Source organism: Bactrocera oleae, chromosome 4 (genome assembly GCF_042242935.1).
Source record: "Bactrocera oleae isolate idBacOlea1 chromosome 4, idBacOlea1, whole genome shotgun sequence".
NCBI lineage: Eukaryota > Metazoa > Arthropoda > Insecta > Diptera > Tephritidae > Bactrocera > Bactrocera oleae.
The window spans coordinates 51047360-51062917 of NC_091538.1; the positions used below are offsets into that span (position 1 = coordinate 51047360).

General features: G+C 33.6%; 6 protein-coding genes across 10 annotated transcripts in view; 2 read left to right on the forward strand and 4 right to left on the reverse strand.

The window, feature by feature from the left end:
- Dg (Dystroglycan) overlaps positions 1 to 3738 on the reverse strand; it is a 67090-nt gene extending 63352 nt beyond the window's left edge. The window contains exon 1 of one of the 4 annotated variants that reach the window (XM_070108075.1): positions 3248 to 3738. The gene's annotated coding sequence lies outside the window, so the exon portion shown is untranslated. The remainder of the gene's footprint in view (positions 1 to 3247) is intronic. The other 3 variants (XM_070108076.1, XM_014240509.3, XM_036377249.2) reach the window with 3 other exon arrangements.
- A 276-nt stretch (positions 3739 to 4014) lies between these two features.
- Positions 4015 to 4572, forward strand: mRpL34 (mitochondrial ribosomal protein L34). Its single transcript, XM_014240517.3, has 2 exons — positions 4015 to 4157; positions 4213 to 4572. The coding sequence occupies exons 1-2, from the start codon at positions 4132 to 4134 to the stop codon at positions 4433 to 4435; spliced, it is 249 nt and encodes an 82-aa protein (XP_014095992.1). The 5' UTR covers positions 4015 to 4131; the 3' UTR covers positions 4436 to 4572.
- LOC106621584 (polynucleotide 5'-hydroxyl-kinase NOL9) lies at positions 4502 to 8156 on the reverse strand. The gene is made up of 4 exons (XM_014240516.3): positions 7244 to 8156; positions 5098 to 7183; positions 4888 to 5033; positions 4502 to 4832 (listed from the first exon to the last, which is right to left on the reverse strand). The coding sequence occupies exons 1-4, from the start codon at positions 8079 to 8081 to the stop codon at positions 4570 to 4572; spliced, it is 3333 nt and encodes a 1110-aa protein (XP_014095991.3). The 5' UTR covers positions 8082 to 8156; the 3' UTR covers positions 4502 to 4569.
- Positions 8157 to 8660: 504 nt separating this feature from the next.
- Positions 8661 to 12193, reverse strand: Ric (Ras-related protein interacting with calmodulin). Its single transcript, XM_014240508.3, has 6 exons — positions 11966 to 12193; positions 11553 to 11738; positions 11428 to 11484; positions 11104 to 11369; positions 10908 to 11036; positions 8661 to 10849 (listed from the first exon to the last, which is right to left on the reverse strand). Exons 2-6 carry the CDS (start codon positions 11632 to 11634, stop codon positions 10736 to 10738), a joined length of 648 nt encoding a protein of 215 aa, XP_014095983.1. The 5' UTR covers positions 11635 to 11738; positions 11966 to 12193; the 3' UTR covers positions 8661 to 10735.
- A 293-nt stretch (positions 12194 to 12486) lies between these two features.
- LOC106621577 (RNA-binding protein 48) lies at positions 12487 to 13446 on the forward strand. 2 transcript variants are annotated; one of them, XM_036378294.2, is made up of 4 exons: positions 12487 to 12608; positions 12698 to 12811; positions 12880 to 13024; positions 13083 to 13446. In XM_036378294.2, exons 2-4 carry the CDS (start codon positions 12716 to 12718, stop codon positions 13361 to 13363), a joined length of 522 nt encoding a protein of 173 aa, XP_036234187.1. In that variant the 5' UTR covers positions 12487 to 12608; positions 12698 to 12715; the 3' UTR covers positions 13364 to 13446. The 2 variants fall into 2 exon arrangements, with proteins under 2 accessions (XP_036234187.1, XP_069964180.1); XM_070108079.1 differs by having other exon boundaries at positions 12488 to 12811.
- On the reverse strand, positions 13434 to 15218 carry rho-7 (rhomboid family intramembrane serine protease rho-7). Its single transcript, XM_014240506.3, has 7 exons — positions 15057 to 15218; positions 14785 to 14983; positions 14423 to 14720; positions 14132 to 14352; positions 13949 to 14050; positions 13787 to 13884; positions 13434 to 13725 (listed from the first exon to the last, which is right to left on the reverse strand). The coding sequence occupies exons 1-7, from the start codon at positions 15101 to 15103 to the stop codon at positions 13641 to 13643; spliced, it is 1050 nt and encodes a 349-aa protein (XP_014095981.3). The 5' UTR covers positions 15104 to 15218; the 3' UTR covers positions 13434 to 13640.
- Between the last annotated feature and the right edge of the window lie 340 nt (positions 15219 to 15558).

Here is a 15558-nt window from a genome sequence, read left to right on the forward strand (position 1 = left end):
TTGGTTGTTATTGTTGTTATTGTTGTTTAAATATTATACAGGCCTTATTTGGGGAAAAAAACGTTAACTGTCATCGAAATCACTACGGTAGGCTCAGGAAACAAGCTGTTTCGACGAGTGCGGACCGTAGAGAGAGGGGAATTAAGTAAGTTGGTTTCATTGAACCTGCAAAGAGGTGATTAGTGATTATTACAATTCCCACAACAGATCAGGCCAAGGACTGTTATTTTGAAGATCGAAACCTGTATGGATCGGTAAGTAATAAGTTAACTTGTTCTAGTCGATGCAGAACGTTCTCGCTGGAATACGGTTCACATCAGAACGGGATATCGAAAATTGCATTCCTATATTATTCGAATATAGTTATAGACCCAATAACAATTTTTCGACCTTATAACATGAATAGCTTCAGGGAACAATTCTGCCAGAGGATGATTTCAATACTAGCAAACATACGAGAAACACGAAACAGAGATAACCGTCTGCAACATTCAACATGCAGCTGACTTGAAATTTCTCATAGTTCCACCTTTCAACTCGGCGACGCAAACACCAAAATTCGACACTCTTCATTCCAATAATAGCTTTTGCGGACACATTTAAGTGTATGTATGTAAGTATTTAAGTACATAAATTACAATTACTCAGACAATTTCATTAAGTTTTGAATAATTACGTTAATTTTAGAAATCATAAAGCATACTTACAAATACATAATTACATGCATACGCAAGTATAATATTAATATCATCTTTAAAAGTCTCTTTTCAGCTGACCAAATTTATTTACATACATACATACATATGCACATACATACAAAACTGCAGTAGATTCATAAACACAAACAAGTCCACAGGCACTTTCGTTAAACAGCGCCCATATACTCGTATAGAGACGACATGTACAAATGTGTTTGTATGTATGTATGTATATAGTATATTATAGAGGCGTACAATAAAAACACACTCCACTTTAAAGTGAAGTTTGTTAAAGAAAGTACACCCGACCGCACAAAACAACCCACAATTATAAATAAAAATAAAGACATATACATATACACACACATATACATACGTACAATTGTACTTGTGAATATCCAAATGAACAGATGTGTGCACATTTAAATACACAAAGTGTCTGCCTGCCACTTTGGTGCAGAACGCACTCGAATAACCCGGGCGTGAGTTCAAGTAAAAACAATTATGAATCGTAATTTTAGTAAATACGCAAAGCAACGCAAAACCGCTAAAGAATCTGCTTGAGATGATGAGATGAGCACAGCGCACAGTGGAGTTGGTTCTTGTGCAGTGGTTCTCTAATTGGGCGCTGCGCCGCTTCTCTACTCTAAGTGCTTCAACAGAGGATATTTTTATGCTGTAGCAGCAACCAAACAAAACAATAACAGCAATAAGGACAGGTTGTCTGCAGGTGATGTGGTGTGTTTTCCCCCAAAATGGTTGGCTAAATTAGCAAAAGACGTTAAACTAGCATTTTTTCGTTTAAAATAAGATTCTTATATTTATTTGTATCATTTATCGGTGAAATACGTGCAACATTCTTTGCAGGTGTCGCAGAAGCCATTAAGCTATAAAATGGTACAGAGTTTCTGCTTTATGGAAAAGCTAAATTTTTTACTTACGAAAAAAATATAGAGAAGAGAGAAAAAATTAACTAATGTACCCTGAACAGGGTACATACATATATTAAGTTTGCCACGAAGTTTGTAACACACAGAAGGAAATGTCGGAGACCCCTTATAAAATGTATATGTATAAATGAGCAGCATGACGAGCTTAGTCGATTTAGCCATGTATGTATGTCTGTATATACGAGAACTAGTACCGAAATTTTTGAGATATTGATCTCAAATTTTGCACAAGTTCTTTCCTCCTCAAGAAGCTGCTAATTTGTCGGAATTTCCGATATCATATTACCATAGCATATAGCTGCCATACAAATGTATGGTATAGAAACCTTTTTAATTTGACTTTTGTATTTGAAGAGATATCTTCACGAAGGATCTGCGTGGATTATTGTCAATACAACGTTACAACCTCCGAATTTTGTTCTGATCGGTTAAATCTTTATAACTAAATCGCAACTTCATTGCAGCTAAAGCTAATTATCCTTTGCTGTTAATACACTTGCATATAATTTACTAATTAATGAAGTAGCTTAATTTTTTTTTAAATACTTTTTTTTTTGAAAACAAAAATTGGGTCAGATTTCGATTTTATGAAATAAATACATAAGAATTTTTCACAATTTTCAATTTCATGTTTCTTTGTGTCACGGCTGCCAACAACTCAACCCTCTAGCTGTGAGCGTACATAAATGTACAAACATACATTTATACATATGTACATTCATATAACCGGCGCTATTTTACAAGTCATTTGGTTGGCCGACTGAACGCGCACCAGCTGCCCTCATCGGCGATCCGCCGTTAAAATGATTTAAGATGAGGGTGTTGGTGCAACTGACAAATTCCCTTTGTACGCGCGCAAAAACAACAATAATAAATTGCAGAGAACTTATCATCAATGCAAGTATTTATATATATATATTAGCACACACGATTTTCTAATCCTCCCTCGCGCATCCAATGCTGAATTCCACTCTCTGCCTATGAAATTTATGTGAAATGTGCAGATTGAAGCAACAAAGTAAATATTCTATGCCGCTGATGGACACAACACAAACGCCCATCGGCTAATGCGATATCTGCAAATTTACGTAGCGACAGCTGACTATGCATTCCAGTAACTTTGCCAGATTCAAATTGTGGGTGATGATGAGGAAGAACGATGCTGTCTCTTACTTAACTCGTTGGTAATTGTCATATGGCTGAAACACATCACTCCTGGCCATTATTGCTTGCTACTTTTGTATATCTCAAATTCAATTTACTTATCATCGCAGACAGAGCAAAGCAAAAATCGATTTTCCTGCTACTATGCTTGGAAATGAAGCTGTATTTTTTGGGGGTAAAACTCATAGAGTTGGAGCAGCCACGATACCTAGTCAAAACATCAAAGGTATCACGAATTTACAATTGAGGAAATAAGTTGTGTGGATGTTTGGAAAAAAATTGCTTGTACGGATATGAAGTTCATCATACATATTCACTTACATATACATATGTAGACTTAATCGATTATGTAGTATATTCGCAAATACATTTATATACATACATATGTACATACTAACTACAGTGACTTGTGAAGGTTTTTGTACTGGTGCTTACCTTTCGTAATGCAATTATAATCCAAGCCTATGCAAAGGCCGCAACCGTTCTTTTGCTAGTAGTTTTCATTTCATTCACTTCAACTTTAAATAACTAATTAATTAGTTATTAACTTTAGTATACTTAATGTAGGTATATAAAACCGAGCAAAGGTAAGTAAAATATTTATTAAAAAACTTTTTTTTGTAACTATTTATTACGTGAAAAACCTAATTTCCAGCTATGAGTGCAACTAGTAGGTATTATAAAAAATCAATCAATTCACACAATTTATACACTATTTAAAACTTCACTGGTCATTTCAATTATAAATCACTATTATGTACTTTTATTTTACATTTTCTTAATTTCCCGATTTTTCGGTACACATAATTCACTAAAGCCTATAAAACTAGTTAGCTTTATTGTTGGAGCACAGCTCGCACTTGAATGAACATAAAACGTCGGCGGTAAAAACGAATACCGAGCAAGAGAGTACTATGGGCTAAAATAAGCAAAGCAGCTGCGCAAGGTACAACGCCACACATGACAGCTGTCAGTGGTGGTTTTGTTTTCGCTACCTTTTACCAATTTGTTAAAGTCACCATATTATTATATTATCCTCTAAAAAAGTTAAAAAAAGGAAGCATATCTAAATTGATTTTGCATGATTCTTGTTGTTGTAAAAATAAGTTTAAACAGCAAATTTTTGGAAATAATTCCGTTTGCTTAAAATTACTGGTAAGAGATTTTTAATAACAAATTATTAATAAGCCAGCTGGCAGCATTAGCACACACTGAACATACCAGCTGCCAAACAGCTGATTTTTTACTTATAAGAATCCAATATCAACTGCATACATAATTCTTATTTTAATTTGCTCTTAATTTAATTCGGCTTAGAAATGTCTTTCTTAAATGTTTTAAATCGGTATTTAAAAAGATCTCTATTATTGGATGTGGTAATAATCTAATCTAATTTACAGATCATTTCTTGGAGCTGTTAATTTTGCACAAGTTATAATAAATCGAGATGCACATGTCTTCAATCGCTCCATACTGAAAACAAAGCTCCGTTGTCACTTTCCCAAGCCACGCGAAGTTAAGCGCATTAACGTTCATGGTTGGGATAAGCGTATGTCAACACCAGAAGGACGTCGTGTGTTAATGCGTCGAATACTTAAAGGCAGACATGTACTGTCGCATTAATGATCTAGCTTTTGAAGCTGCATGATTTTAAGTAAATACAATACAAAATTCAAATGAAAAGCCGGGTTTGTAATGCACTTAATGTTTTACTCATTATTTCATTAATAGAGAATACATGAAATGTAATTGATACATTATTCGTTGAGCACATTTTTATGTTTTCCCGTCAGAAATTGTGATGGGCGATGGTAAATTTGTTTAATCGATTTGGAAGTTTTTGCATCAACAGTATTGTAAAGATAAGCCGCCATATTAGATACTTTGGGCCCTTGATTTGTGAGCAACGATGCCGGTAGTGGCATCTCACCCAAGGCTAAGCAATTGACCGCGCTTAGTGTATCGTAAGGCATTGCTGGCAACAAGTATAATTTTTTGAGGTCAATAGAACGCACAATGCCTGTTATAAATAATATGTTTAATATTTAAACAAATATAAAGTAATTAATACGCACCAATGCCAAAACATTCGAGCGGTCCGCTATTTCCTTCTTCCCACCTACACAAGTAAACTAAATTAGCCTCGAAAGCGTGTAGCAGCTCTTCACGTGTGGATTTATTGGAAACCAAATTCACTAGGTGTAGCTTTTCAATAAAAACACTAAAAAAGAAAAATGCGTTCTCTTCTGATAGGTCAATTAAGGTTAATAAATATTTCTTCTTACCCAAATGGCACACAATCAGTCAGCCATTCAGCGCTACCTTGCAACACCTCGCTTAGTCGCGATAAAAACGTTGCGTAACGCAAATCTTTAGCACTCATTTCCCAATCACGTTGATAGCGACTTTCTTGTAACACAGCCGAAGATAAGACATGCAGCCGGTACTCCAGCGTTGGTAAATCACTCTTTTCCGCTTTGAATTCATCCTGCGTGTAAATCGTACGATCCAACCTCGCTAGCGCATGTGAATGCAATAATATATCGAAATTATTTATTTCTCGGTTACTTTGCAATTGCACCACATCGGTTGGTCTTATTAGTTGCGTAATAACGTGCATTACTTCCAAGCCAAATCCTTTATTATAACCCATTGTATTAATCAACCACGGCATCTCCGCGAATTCTTTGTTTGAATGACAGTACTCAATTAGTTGTTTAACGGCGCGCATATACGCTTGAGCGCAAAGTATTATGTTGCTGTGTCCAACAGCGTACGCACGTGTAGGTTGGTGGTTAAGAAAGAAGCCAGGTCCTAGTAAAGGCTGTGTTAAAACAGTACATGAAACCGTTTGAGGTGTGAAAAGTTCCGCTTGCCCAATATCGAGATCAATGACAAGCACACGTTCACTACGCTCCAAGCGACGGTTTAAAAGATAACGGAGAAGCGTCGACTTTCCCACCGACTTGCCACCGGCGAGTACAACTTTCGATCGTTTTGTAAAGTATAATTCACGATACTCCTTAGGTATACGCAAAGATCTTTCAGTAGCTATATTTAATACGCAATCCAGTAGGTATTCACTGGCATAGAGCGGCCGATCTGTGTGTATGGAATTCATGTTAGGAAAAACATTTTCATTCATATATTTTTTGAAAATATTTTTCAATTTTTTTCGACGATTATTACGCTTTAATAGCAGCAATGCATCCCGACCACTTTCAAAAGCCTTCTCTATTCGCTCTAAATCGACTAAACTAAATGCTGATCGCAGAGGATCCAATGAATTTTCGAGTTCTTTATCTTTGGTTGAAGGATCTGATGGAATGCTGGTTATATCAACGCTACAACAGCCACGTGGTGAAAATAACTCCACCTCTTCATTAAGGCGCGGCTTATAGCCGTATATTTCTACTTTACCTGCCAGTAGTGTTACAGAAATTGTTCCATATAAATAGAAAGGTTCTTTCACCAGCACAAGCACAAGATTCGAATTGACAGCGTTTATAAAAATTGAGGTAAAAGTACCTCGTTCCTGTACGGGTTCAATCTCCTCGGCTGCGCCAACCACGTTCATATGTTGAGTGGCCAAATCAACATTATCACTTGTAGCTTCCTCTCCAGCCTCTAGATTGGTTTCTTTATTTACGGTCTGTGTAAGCAAATCGACATTGGCATTTTGTACCTCTTCCTCAGAACCTTTCTTTGTAGCTACTTCGTCATGATTCCTTTCAACTGTTTCTTCCACTTGCTTTGGCGTCGTTGTTCTCTCACATATACTAACCGTAATAAAATTGTCTTTATCAATATTTGTATGTAACTTTTCGGCAGTGAGTAGATCAAAAATCGGTCGTTCAATTTCAGCTTCATCTGAACTAATCACACCTCGACTACTTTCTTGTGGAATGCAGTTTTCTACATTAACGATGCCTATATTAAAAATGGGATTTCGTTTCTTATTTTGTATACTATCTTCACTATCACAATCGCTATCGCAAACATTTCCACTTGAAGTGTATTTCAGGTTTATATCCTCATCAGGTATAGAGCTTTCATCACTTAATCCTTCATATGAACTGTAATCACTCTCCGAGTTGTACAGTTGAAAACCATCTTCATTAATAATTGGTACTAGTTGTGGGCAGTCATTTGCATTTTCAACTTTTTGTTTCAAGCCATCCGTTATTTGTGCTTTATTTGGTGGCACAAACTGCAGGTTCAATTTATGTAACTCAGTTTTGGCATATGCATCCGGTTGTTTTATTTCATAAATTGTACTTTCGGCAACCAATTCAATGACTTGTGGCTCATCATTATCACTATCGAAGTCTACATTATACTCTTCTCCTAAATCATGTTTCTGTGCAGTGCCTGTGGTCATTTAAAAACTTTTATAGTAAGTATATTTGTAAAATTAATACTGTCACCCACCTTTGTGTATGACTAGATCTTCAGCCACATTTCGTGGCAGTTCATAATCTGGATCAGTACCCGAAAATACATCAGAGTCATAATGGTATTCCTCATTTTCGCATTCAGTGTATTCAGAATCAGAGTCTTCATAGCCATAGTCATCAAAATAGTGCTCACTTTCATCAGAATCGGAATAAGCATCAGAACCATCAGTATAACTGTCATATTGATCATACTGTCCATAGTCATCTTCGAAACTATAATCCTCATCGGAATCATAATAATAATCGCTATCTTCGCTACCCGACGTTTCCACATTATTACTTCCATTGTGCTGCACCAAAGGCAAATCAATTTTTGGCTTTTTCTTCACAACTGTATTTTTTTTAGTGCTTTTGCACGTTTCCGTAGCTTTGCCATTAATTTTTGCAGTCACTTTGACTTCATGGTGCTTAGCTTTGCCAACTGTTTTTACATTTTTGTTTTTCTTTTTTGAAAGGGTGCTTGATATGTTCTCCTCCTTGATAGCATCATTTTGTTGAAGTTTCCTCTTTCTATTATTTTCTGTCTTTACTTTAGTAGAAACTTTTATATTACTTTTAGGTTTTTCCAATGTTTTAGGAAGCGGTTTCGTCATTAACTCCTCTTTATGACCATTGCCCATTTTTGTTGGAAGTGGCTTCGTCTTCAACTTATCTTTATGAGCATTGCTCATTTTGATAGGAAGTTTCGTCTTTAACTCGTCTTTCTGAGCATTACTATTAACTTGCTTTACTTTGACATTTCCCTTCTCAAATAGTTGTGTAAGCCGCTGGCGCAGCTTATTATTTTTATCATTATTATTTTTAGCTTTCATTATAATAATTTATTTTTCTAGAAAAAGTAGTTATTTCCAAATCAACTACTTAAAAACGTGCAAACGAAAAACCAAAACAAATCGCACGTTCCATTGTTGCGCGGTGTTGCCATATATTTCTTAACGCGTATTCTTTAAGGTATCTATAGCTTACGATTTTGCATACTGTGTATTGTGAGCGATATACCAATTTTTTTATAAATACAAGTAAAAAGAACTTTAAAGAATTGTTTTTAAAACACATTTAAGTATATAGTAAGTTCATTTATACAAAATCTCTTATTGGGCCCATATATTGAAACTACTTTAGTACAAATATCGAAATCGGGTATAAAATTACGACTTTTAGCACCGGAAACGTGACGTCATCAGCGAAAGCGATTAAAAACATCGTAAATGTATAATTTTTTCTTCGTCCAAAGGACATGACATAATACTCATTTAGTAATTTAAAAGTAATTTTAAGCGTTATTAATATCTGCTGCTTCTATAAGTTTATAGTGTAACCTAACCTCAAAGTTTGAGTGGTTAAAATGAGTGCTATCACCCACATACATAAGTAAATCAAACAAAATTCCATCTCGCAATATTCTGATTTTATTTATAATGGTATTAAGAGACATAAAGTATAATATTAATTACTTTTTTGATTTTAAAGCATTTGCTTTCATCAATAATTTAATTATATCATCCAAGTATTTAACGAAAGTTATTATTATCTGTAGAAAATAAAACATAATTGTACACGGTACACAGAAAATTAAAATTAACGAAAATTTAAACAACAACAATAAACATATTTAAGTTTATAAGTTTTTTCTTTGATGTTAGTTGAGAATTTAACTTACTGTACATTTAAATTGTTTTTTGTCTCTTGTGATTAAAATAATATGCATCTGTACAAAACATAAGTTGAATACATTCAATTAATACATTAATTGTGTTTACATAGAAACAATTAAAATAGGTTTATTAAAACTAAACTTATTTCTAAAAACAAAAACAAAAAATAAAACGACAATAAATATATTTTTAAATAATTCATTTAACAACAAAGGAACTTACAGTTTCAATTTTTTGTGTAGTTAATAGTTGACCATCTCAAATCTGCTATAATCTTGTGATTTTTTATGCTATAATTTTTTATTGGAACTTGTTACCCGAGTGTTTGTGTAATGTTTGTGCTTGTAAAATTATTATTATTCACCCAGGTACAATAAGATGTACATACATATGTATGAATACATATTTACACATTTCATAAATAAAACAGGCAAAAAATTAAAATAAATTACATATTATTTAACAATAAAAAATAATAAATATAAATATATTAAAGCTTTTCAAATTAATGCTATAACTAATATATATATATGTTTTTCAACTATATTTATATAGTATGACTTATTTTGAATTTACAATTCAAAATAAAATATTTATGTTGAGTACATTTTTCATGTAAATTTTCAACTAGATAACACATCTGTAACAATTTTTAATAGTAGTACAATATGTAGGAGGGGGAATTTTCGCAGACTGATAGTACGATTTTCAACAGATCCTTATAATTATAATATGGCCCGTATAGAATTCGCGCTGAATGGCGCATTCAATAGTTAGTTAATTAGTTTGTTTATCACTTTTTGGGATAAAAGTCTCAGAGCTTTCAAGTGGTTGTATTTGCATAAAATTAACAAGGTCTATTTAAATTAACTAGTTGGTTATTGTTTTACACTTAACATATCCATTATTTTTGTATATTGTATTAAGCCATCTAATTGTGTTACGGAAGTATCGTAAATATGTATTATTATTTAAGATTCATTTAATAATTGAGTAAAATTTTAAGAATTTGTATTTGTTTACTTCTTGTATAACATTTATAATATATTAGTTGTCATGTTGCATGCTCTAGCATTCATAATATAATGTATATATATATAGAATATGTATGTATATACATTTTTATGCACTAGTAGTACATGTTTATATTATACACATTCATACGTATTTGTTGGACAGGTTGAAAAGTTTATTGCTGTTTTAGAGAGATTTTTGAAAAATACGCACTATTCTTTAAATAGTTTGCCTTTTTTACTTTTTAACACTCAAAACTATCACACGAGCTTTCGACACGATTTTCTTATGGAAGGAAAAACAAAAACACAAAAGAAAATCACTATGACTTCTTCACTGCCTTGCACTTTTGACATTTGAGCAAACCGTTATAAAAATAATATCGCCAACCAAAAATATTAAATAGTTTAAAATTATTAATTTTACAATATAACTGTATGCATTAAAAATATAAATCAATTACAAATTTATTAGAAATGAAATAAATTAAGAAAATCTATATTGAGTCGTAGCTTGGCTAACTTAAGCAACTTCAAACGCTTGTTTACACACTTGATGTCACATATCTTATTAGTACTGGCAAAGAACTTATAAATTGATTTGAGCAGTAGGAAAGTTTGCTGATTTAAATGCTTTTGTTATTGTTAGTTGAAAATGAAAATTATATGTTGCGTATACAACCGTCTCAGTTGCAATCCCAGTATCACCGCCGATTTCTTGTGTGCGTTTTTAATTATACCAATTTGATTGTATACTTTAATTCACACATTTAGCTGGTCTTATGCATAGGCGCATGCCTAATTAAGATTTCTGCGGCGCCGAAAGACTAAAGCGAATATTGAGCGTATGCGCCACCAGCGGCTGCGCCTACGAGAATGTAACTTTTCGGAACTTGTGCCACTGCCTTGTGCCTGTTACGTTACAATAGCATTCAAATATTAAATAAAAATATATAGAATTTCTGTTTACCTCTTTGCGACGTATTTCACGTACGAGCGTGTAGAATGGTTCATCAATGCAATGTCGCTCACATGCGGACGTCTCAAAGAACGGACAGCCAAACTGATTTGCCAAATTTTTGCCCTCTTCAGTGGTTACCTGTTTAAAAGCAATTTATTTATTTTTTTTTTAAGGTTTTGAGGTTATAGTAATTTAAGGAATATACCTTTCTTGCTAAAACCAAATCTATTTTATTCGCTATTAGTACCAATGGTATGTCTTCGGATAGTCGCACGCGTTGTATTAATTTACGATACTCTGACGCCTCCTGAAAGCTATGCCGGTCCGTCACTGAGTAACATATTATGAAACCTTCGCCACAGCGCATATACTGATCACGCATGGCCGTAAACTCAACCTGGCCAGCAGTGTCGAGTATGTCCAGCAGAGCGGCGTCGCCATCAATCACTGCTTGTTGCTGATAGGAATCCTCTGCAAATAATTATTATATATGATATACTTCCTATTTTTATTAAAATTATTAGCTTACCGATAGTTGGGTCGTGGTAGTCCGTAAAGCTATGACTTACGAATTGCAAGGTGACAGCTAAAATGGAGAAAAAAGGATTTCATTAATTTATGTTTTATTCAAATTGACAGACTGTGCTAACTTACCCGATTTACCAACCCCGCCATCTCCAAGTATCACAATCTTGTAGACACGCAGTTCATGTGGCGTATTCCGTTTCTCTGGCATTTTTCCACAAGCTTATTCCTTTGGTTGGGCGAGTAATTTTATATCTTAATCATTGCAGCCATGTCGAATATATTATATGTTTATCGGTTCCTAGTTTATTTGCTCTACAGAAAAGTATAATATTTGTCTTAATGCACAGTACATTATGTTGCTGGAGTTCTCAATACTTATAGGTATTACTGTCTTCACATAATAAACACAACTTCTAAATTTAGTTTATAATAAATGTTTGTAAAACCAATTAAAAAAGTGTAAATGTAATATGTACAAACAAAATCACGTTTTAATAATAGCGTTTGTTTTTTCTTTTGTATTTCACTTCACTGTTTACCTGGATTTTTCACAGCTCCAACCAACTAAAACCACCGACTTTTAATATAATTAGGAATTAGACATTTAATTGTCCATAATCATTTTCGTATTTACACGCACTTATTTTCAATAACAATATGACGAAATATAATTTATTAATGCTTGCAAAGGAAAATTTTAAAATCAATTTAGGTGCGACATTTTTGTAATGATTCGATTTTTCAACTTTTCATGTGTATTTGGTAGCATTATATACTGTCAACAATGACAGCTGAAGCAAAAACAATAATATTGCAGCAGAGAACGTATCATGATATACGTTCTCTGTCTTCTCTATGATATACGTTCTCTGATCAAAGGAACAATAAAAACAGATTGGTGCTTTTAACAGCTGGTTTTGTGAGTAGAATCAGAGAACGTATATTATATACGTTCTCTGGTAATAGAGCGTTAGCAGAGAACGTAAATTCATTTACGTTCTCTGTCTATAGTTCTTTAAGTTTGAGAATTACTGGGTATGAAAGAGGTGGTGAATTTGACCCAGCTGAAATCGATAATAATAATTAAACAATTTTTAAATGTCGATAATACTTGGAGGCCAATTCGATTTTAAATAGTTATCTCATCTTAGTAAACAAAATTATGTTTAAGCCATTGAAAAAGCAAGTAAAAGGCAATGGTTAAAGCATAAAATAGTTTTAAGATGTAAATAGTGTATTTTTGAATAAAACAAGATATTCCCTCTCATTAGATCTGAAAAGTGTAAAATATGGATGAAAACAAAGGTGCAACTCATCATATAAGACAGAATTATTGCAGGAATCGTTTGGAATACAGAAGAGGTCGGCGGTTAAGAGCTGTTAAGGTATAACATTGACTTTATACAAGTTAATTTATAATCTGATTATCTACAGGTTTTTACAAAATCATCAGGTCTACACTGTAGCAAATGAATCAAAACACCTTATAGTATTTGGAGTGCCAAAGATTAATTTGAAACAAGAGATCAAGTGTAAACTGAAACGCTGTGGAGATATTGAATTTATACAATGTGTTACAGAGGAGTTGGCAAAAAAAGGTTAACTAAAGAGAGTTGATATGCAAAATATGTTATTAATCTATTACTTACTTTATAGTGGAGTTAGAAGCCTTCACTGATGTGTATCATGTGAAATTTACAAAAGTGCTGGCAGCGCGCCTTGCCAAGCGGTATTTAGATGCACAAGAATTTTATGGCGGTATACTTCATATATCGTATGCTCCGGAGTACGAAACCACAGATGAACTTCGCGAAAAATTCTTACAGAGGAAAGTAGAAATCAAACACAGGCAGCAAGTTAACAAAAAAGTAGCAATCATAATGTCAACTGATGCTCAGTGTAGTGTACCGCCGGATAACAAGAGAAAGAAACCTTAGACTGACAATAGCCTTATTTTAACGTAAAAACAAATATTATATAAGTAGAAGTAACAAATAATTCGAGTGATTTGAAAATATAAGATTTGCTTTTATTTGTTTTTGCCTCATGAAAAACGTTAGCGATTTAAATACATAAGTATGCATAAAAATATGTGGTTTTCACTACTTAATAATAATAATTTACCAAACTACGCATTTAAAATTATTATTGACCACAAAATTATGTGTTTTAACTAGTCTTGAATTTAAAATAAAAGCTTTTGTTTTAAAACTGCTATTTAGTTTTGCGCAAATCATGATACATTGTCAGAAACGGTATCCGCTTCTGCCATAATTCTGTACCGAAGTAAACCCAGAAACTGTAAAAATGTATACGTAAATGAAATTTCGAATCATATGGATTACGTATTAACAACTTACAGTCCAAAAAGAGCACCACCTAAATGGGCAGCATGGTCAAAGAACTTCCAGCCTAATATACAACCAGCTAGATCGAATCCCATTATAACTTTAATGGCCTTTGTAGTAAACGAAAATAAGATTACTTTTGATAAAACTATTCGTACTTGCATAGAAACTTACCGCTCCCGCCGAAAAATTCAGCATAGGCAGGAATAATATGCTTAGCTGTGTGTCTGGATACTTAGCACAAACAAAAGCCAAAATAGCCATTATCGCGCCGGACTGGAATTCAAGGATTGATGAAATAATAATAAATATAAAACTATATACCTATATGATTTTTCATATATAAAAGAAGTTTACCGCGCCTATTGAAAGTCCCGGCTTAGAAGTCACCGTTTTATATATAATACTTGACAGACTGGCAATCACACCCGCGCTCAAATAGACTCCTAAAAACTGTTCTTTTCCCAAAGACAACACGCCGGCGTTGGAAAAGCTGTGCAAAACATACATATTGGCGAATAAATGGAACATTGAGTAGTGGCTGAAAGTCGATAGGAACATTGGCCAACAGACGGCACCTGAAAAAGATATATTAAATATATTTTTAAAATATTTCTAACCCTTTAGAAAACTCTTGAAGAAACTTACGTCCTGCAGGATTCGAACAAAAATAAGTCATCATAGTGTTCCGCAATGACGGTACGCGCCAAAGTCCAAATACTATTACATTCAGTGCGCAAAGTGGCACAAACACCCGCTCACCGGGTGTCAGTTTATCCCAATGGTGTTTCAACTCCTGTTTTAATTCTTGCCACATATTTCTATCCTGGCTGACGTTTTGTCTTCGTAGCCAAGGAAATTTACTTTGACGTGCCTTTTCTATCATCATATTACGTGTGTTCTCATATTCCAGTATAGTTACACTCATGAAACAGCCAACACTGAACTGAAGAATGTAAAAAATGATTATTTAAACAATTTACCATTTCCACATAATTATTTTATAATACCGCGCCAGCGAATACAAGAGCCTTCACCACGTTACTTGGCGGCACTGCTCCACCAAAAGTGTAATTCTCGAATGGTGGCGATGTTTGTAGGCTGTCGCTGCGTGGTGGACGCTGATGGCGTGGACTGCTACGCATCGAGCGCACTATTATTGTACGCGGCCGTAGTAATTTACTGCTGTAACTGGGCAATAATGGTTCGCTGTTGTTGTATACAAATATTTTTTGTTAATAATACATAAACGTTTGTGAGCATAAATCTTTGAAGTACTCACGCAATTTGCCGGGTCCAGCTGCGACATAACGCTCTATGTAGAAGCATGTTTTATATTGAGACTTCTACAACAAATTTACTTAATGTAATGCAACGTTTCGCAATTTTTTTTACGTGCCCCCATTCAATTAAAACAGCTGTTTATTCTAATTTGTTTTCATTCCTAATTTGACAGCAGTGAACAGCTGACATCCGATTTCTAATCCGATTATTTTTCAAATACCCTCGGAGAAACGATTATTCAAAAATAATTAATATAAAATATATCAGCACAATATATATGATATACATGATAAGTTACGCATATATTATGAAAATTAGATTTGGCAATAAATAACATTAAATTAAATATTAAGTACTAAACATGTAGTGATTACAGTTTAATTTCGGTAAAACGTCAGGAACAGTTTTTAATATCAATTACAACTTTTTTAAATTAATTTGTAATGCATTAAGTTTTAAACAATATTAAAAATATTAATAGTGTTCTAAGCTTTGTCATT

Excerpts from the sequence above, each read along its gene's own strand:
- mRpL34 (XM_014240517.3), top strand. The coding sequence starts at position 4,132 with ATGTCTTTCTTAAATGTTTTAAATCG. Across the intron at positions 4,158-4,212 it reads TTCTTAAATGTTTTAAATCG|ATCATTTCTTGGAGCTGTTA; the intron begins GTATTTAAAAAG and ends TCTAATTTACAG.
- LOC106621584 (XM_014240516.3), bottom strand. The coding sequence starts at position 8,081 with ATGAAAGCTAAAAATAATAATGATAAAAATAATAAGCTGCGCCAGCGG. Across the intron at positions 7,184-7,243 it reads AGATCTAGTCATACACAAAG|GCACTGCACAGAAACATGAT; the intron begins GTGGGTGACAGT and ends AAATGACCACAG. Across the intron at positions 4,833-4,887 it reads GCTCGAATGTTTTGGCATTG|GCATTGTGCGTTCTATTGAC; the intron begins GTGCGTATTAAT and ends TATTTATAACAG.
- Ric (XM_014240508.3), bottom strand. The coding sequence starts at position 11,634 with ATGCCAGAGAAACGGAATACGCCACATGAACTGCGTGTCTACAAGATT. Across the intron at positions 11,370-11,427 it reads CTACCACGACCCAACTATCG|AGGATTCCTATCAGCAACAA; the intron begins GTAAGCTAATAA and ends AATTATTTGCAG. Across the intron at positions 11,037-11,103 it reads ATTTGGTTTTAGCAAGAAAG|GTAACCACTGAAGAGGGCAA; the intron begins GTATATTCCTTA and ends GCTTTTAAACAG.
- LOC106621577 (XM_036378294.2), top strand. The coding sequence starts at position 12,716 with ATGGATGAAAACAAAGGTGCAACTCATCATATAAGACAGAATTATTGC. Across the intron at positions 12,812-12,879 it reads GGCGGTTAAGAGCTGTTAAG|GTCTACACTGTAGCAAATGA; the intron begins GTATAACATTGA and ends CAAAATCATCAG. Across the intron at positions 13,025-13,082 it reads AGAGGAGTTGGCAAAAAAAG|TGGAGTTAGAAGCCTTCACT; the intron begins GTTAACTAAAGA and ends CTTACTTTATAG.
- rho-7 (XM_014240506.3), bottom strand. The coding sequence starts at position 15,103 with ATGCTTCTACATAGAGCGTTATGTCGCAGCTGGACCCGGCAAATTGC. Across the intron at positions 14,984-15,056 it reads AGCTGGACCCGGCAAATTGC|CGAACCATTATTGCCCAGTT; the intron begins GTGAGTACTTCA and ends ATACAACAACAG. Across the intron at positions 14,051-14,131 it reads CGGGACTTTCAATAGGCGCG|TCCGGCGCGATAATGGCTAT; the intron begins GTAAACTTCTTT and ends CTTGAATTCCAG.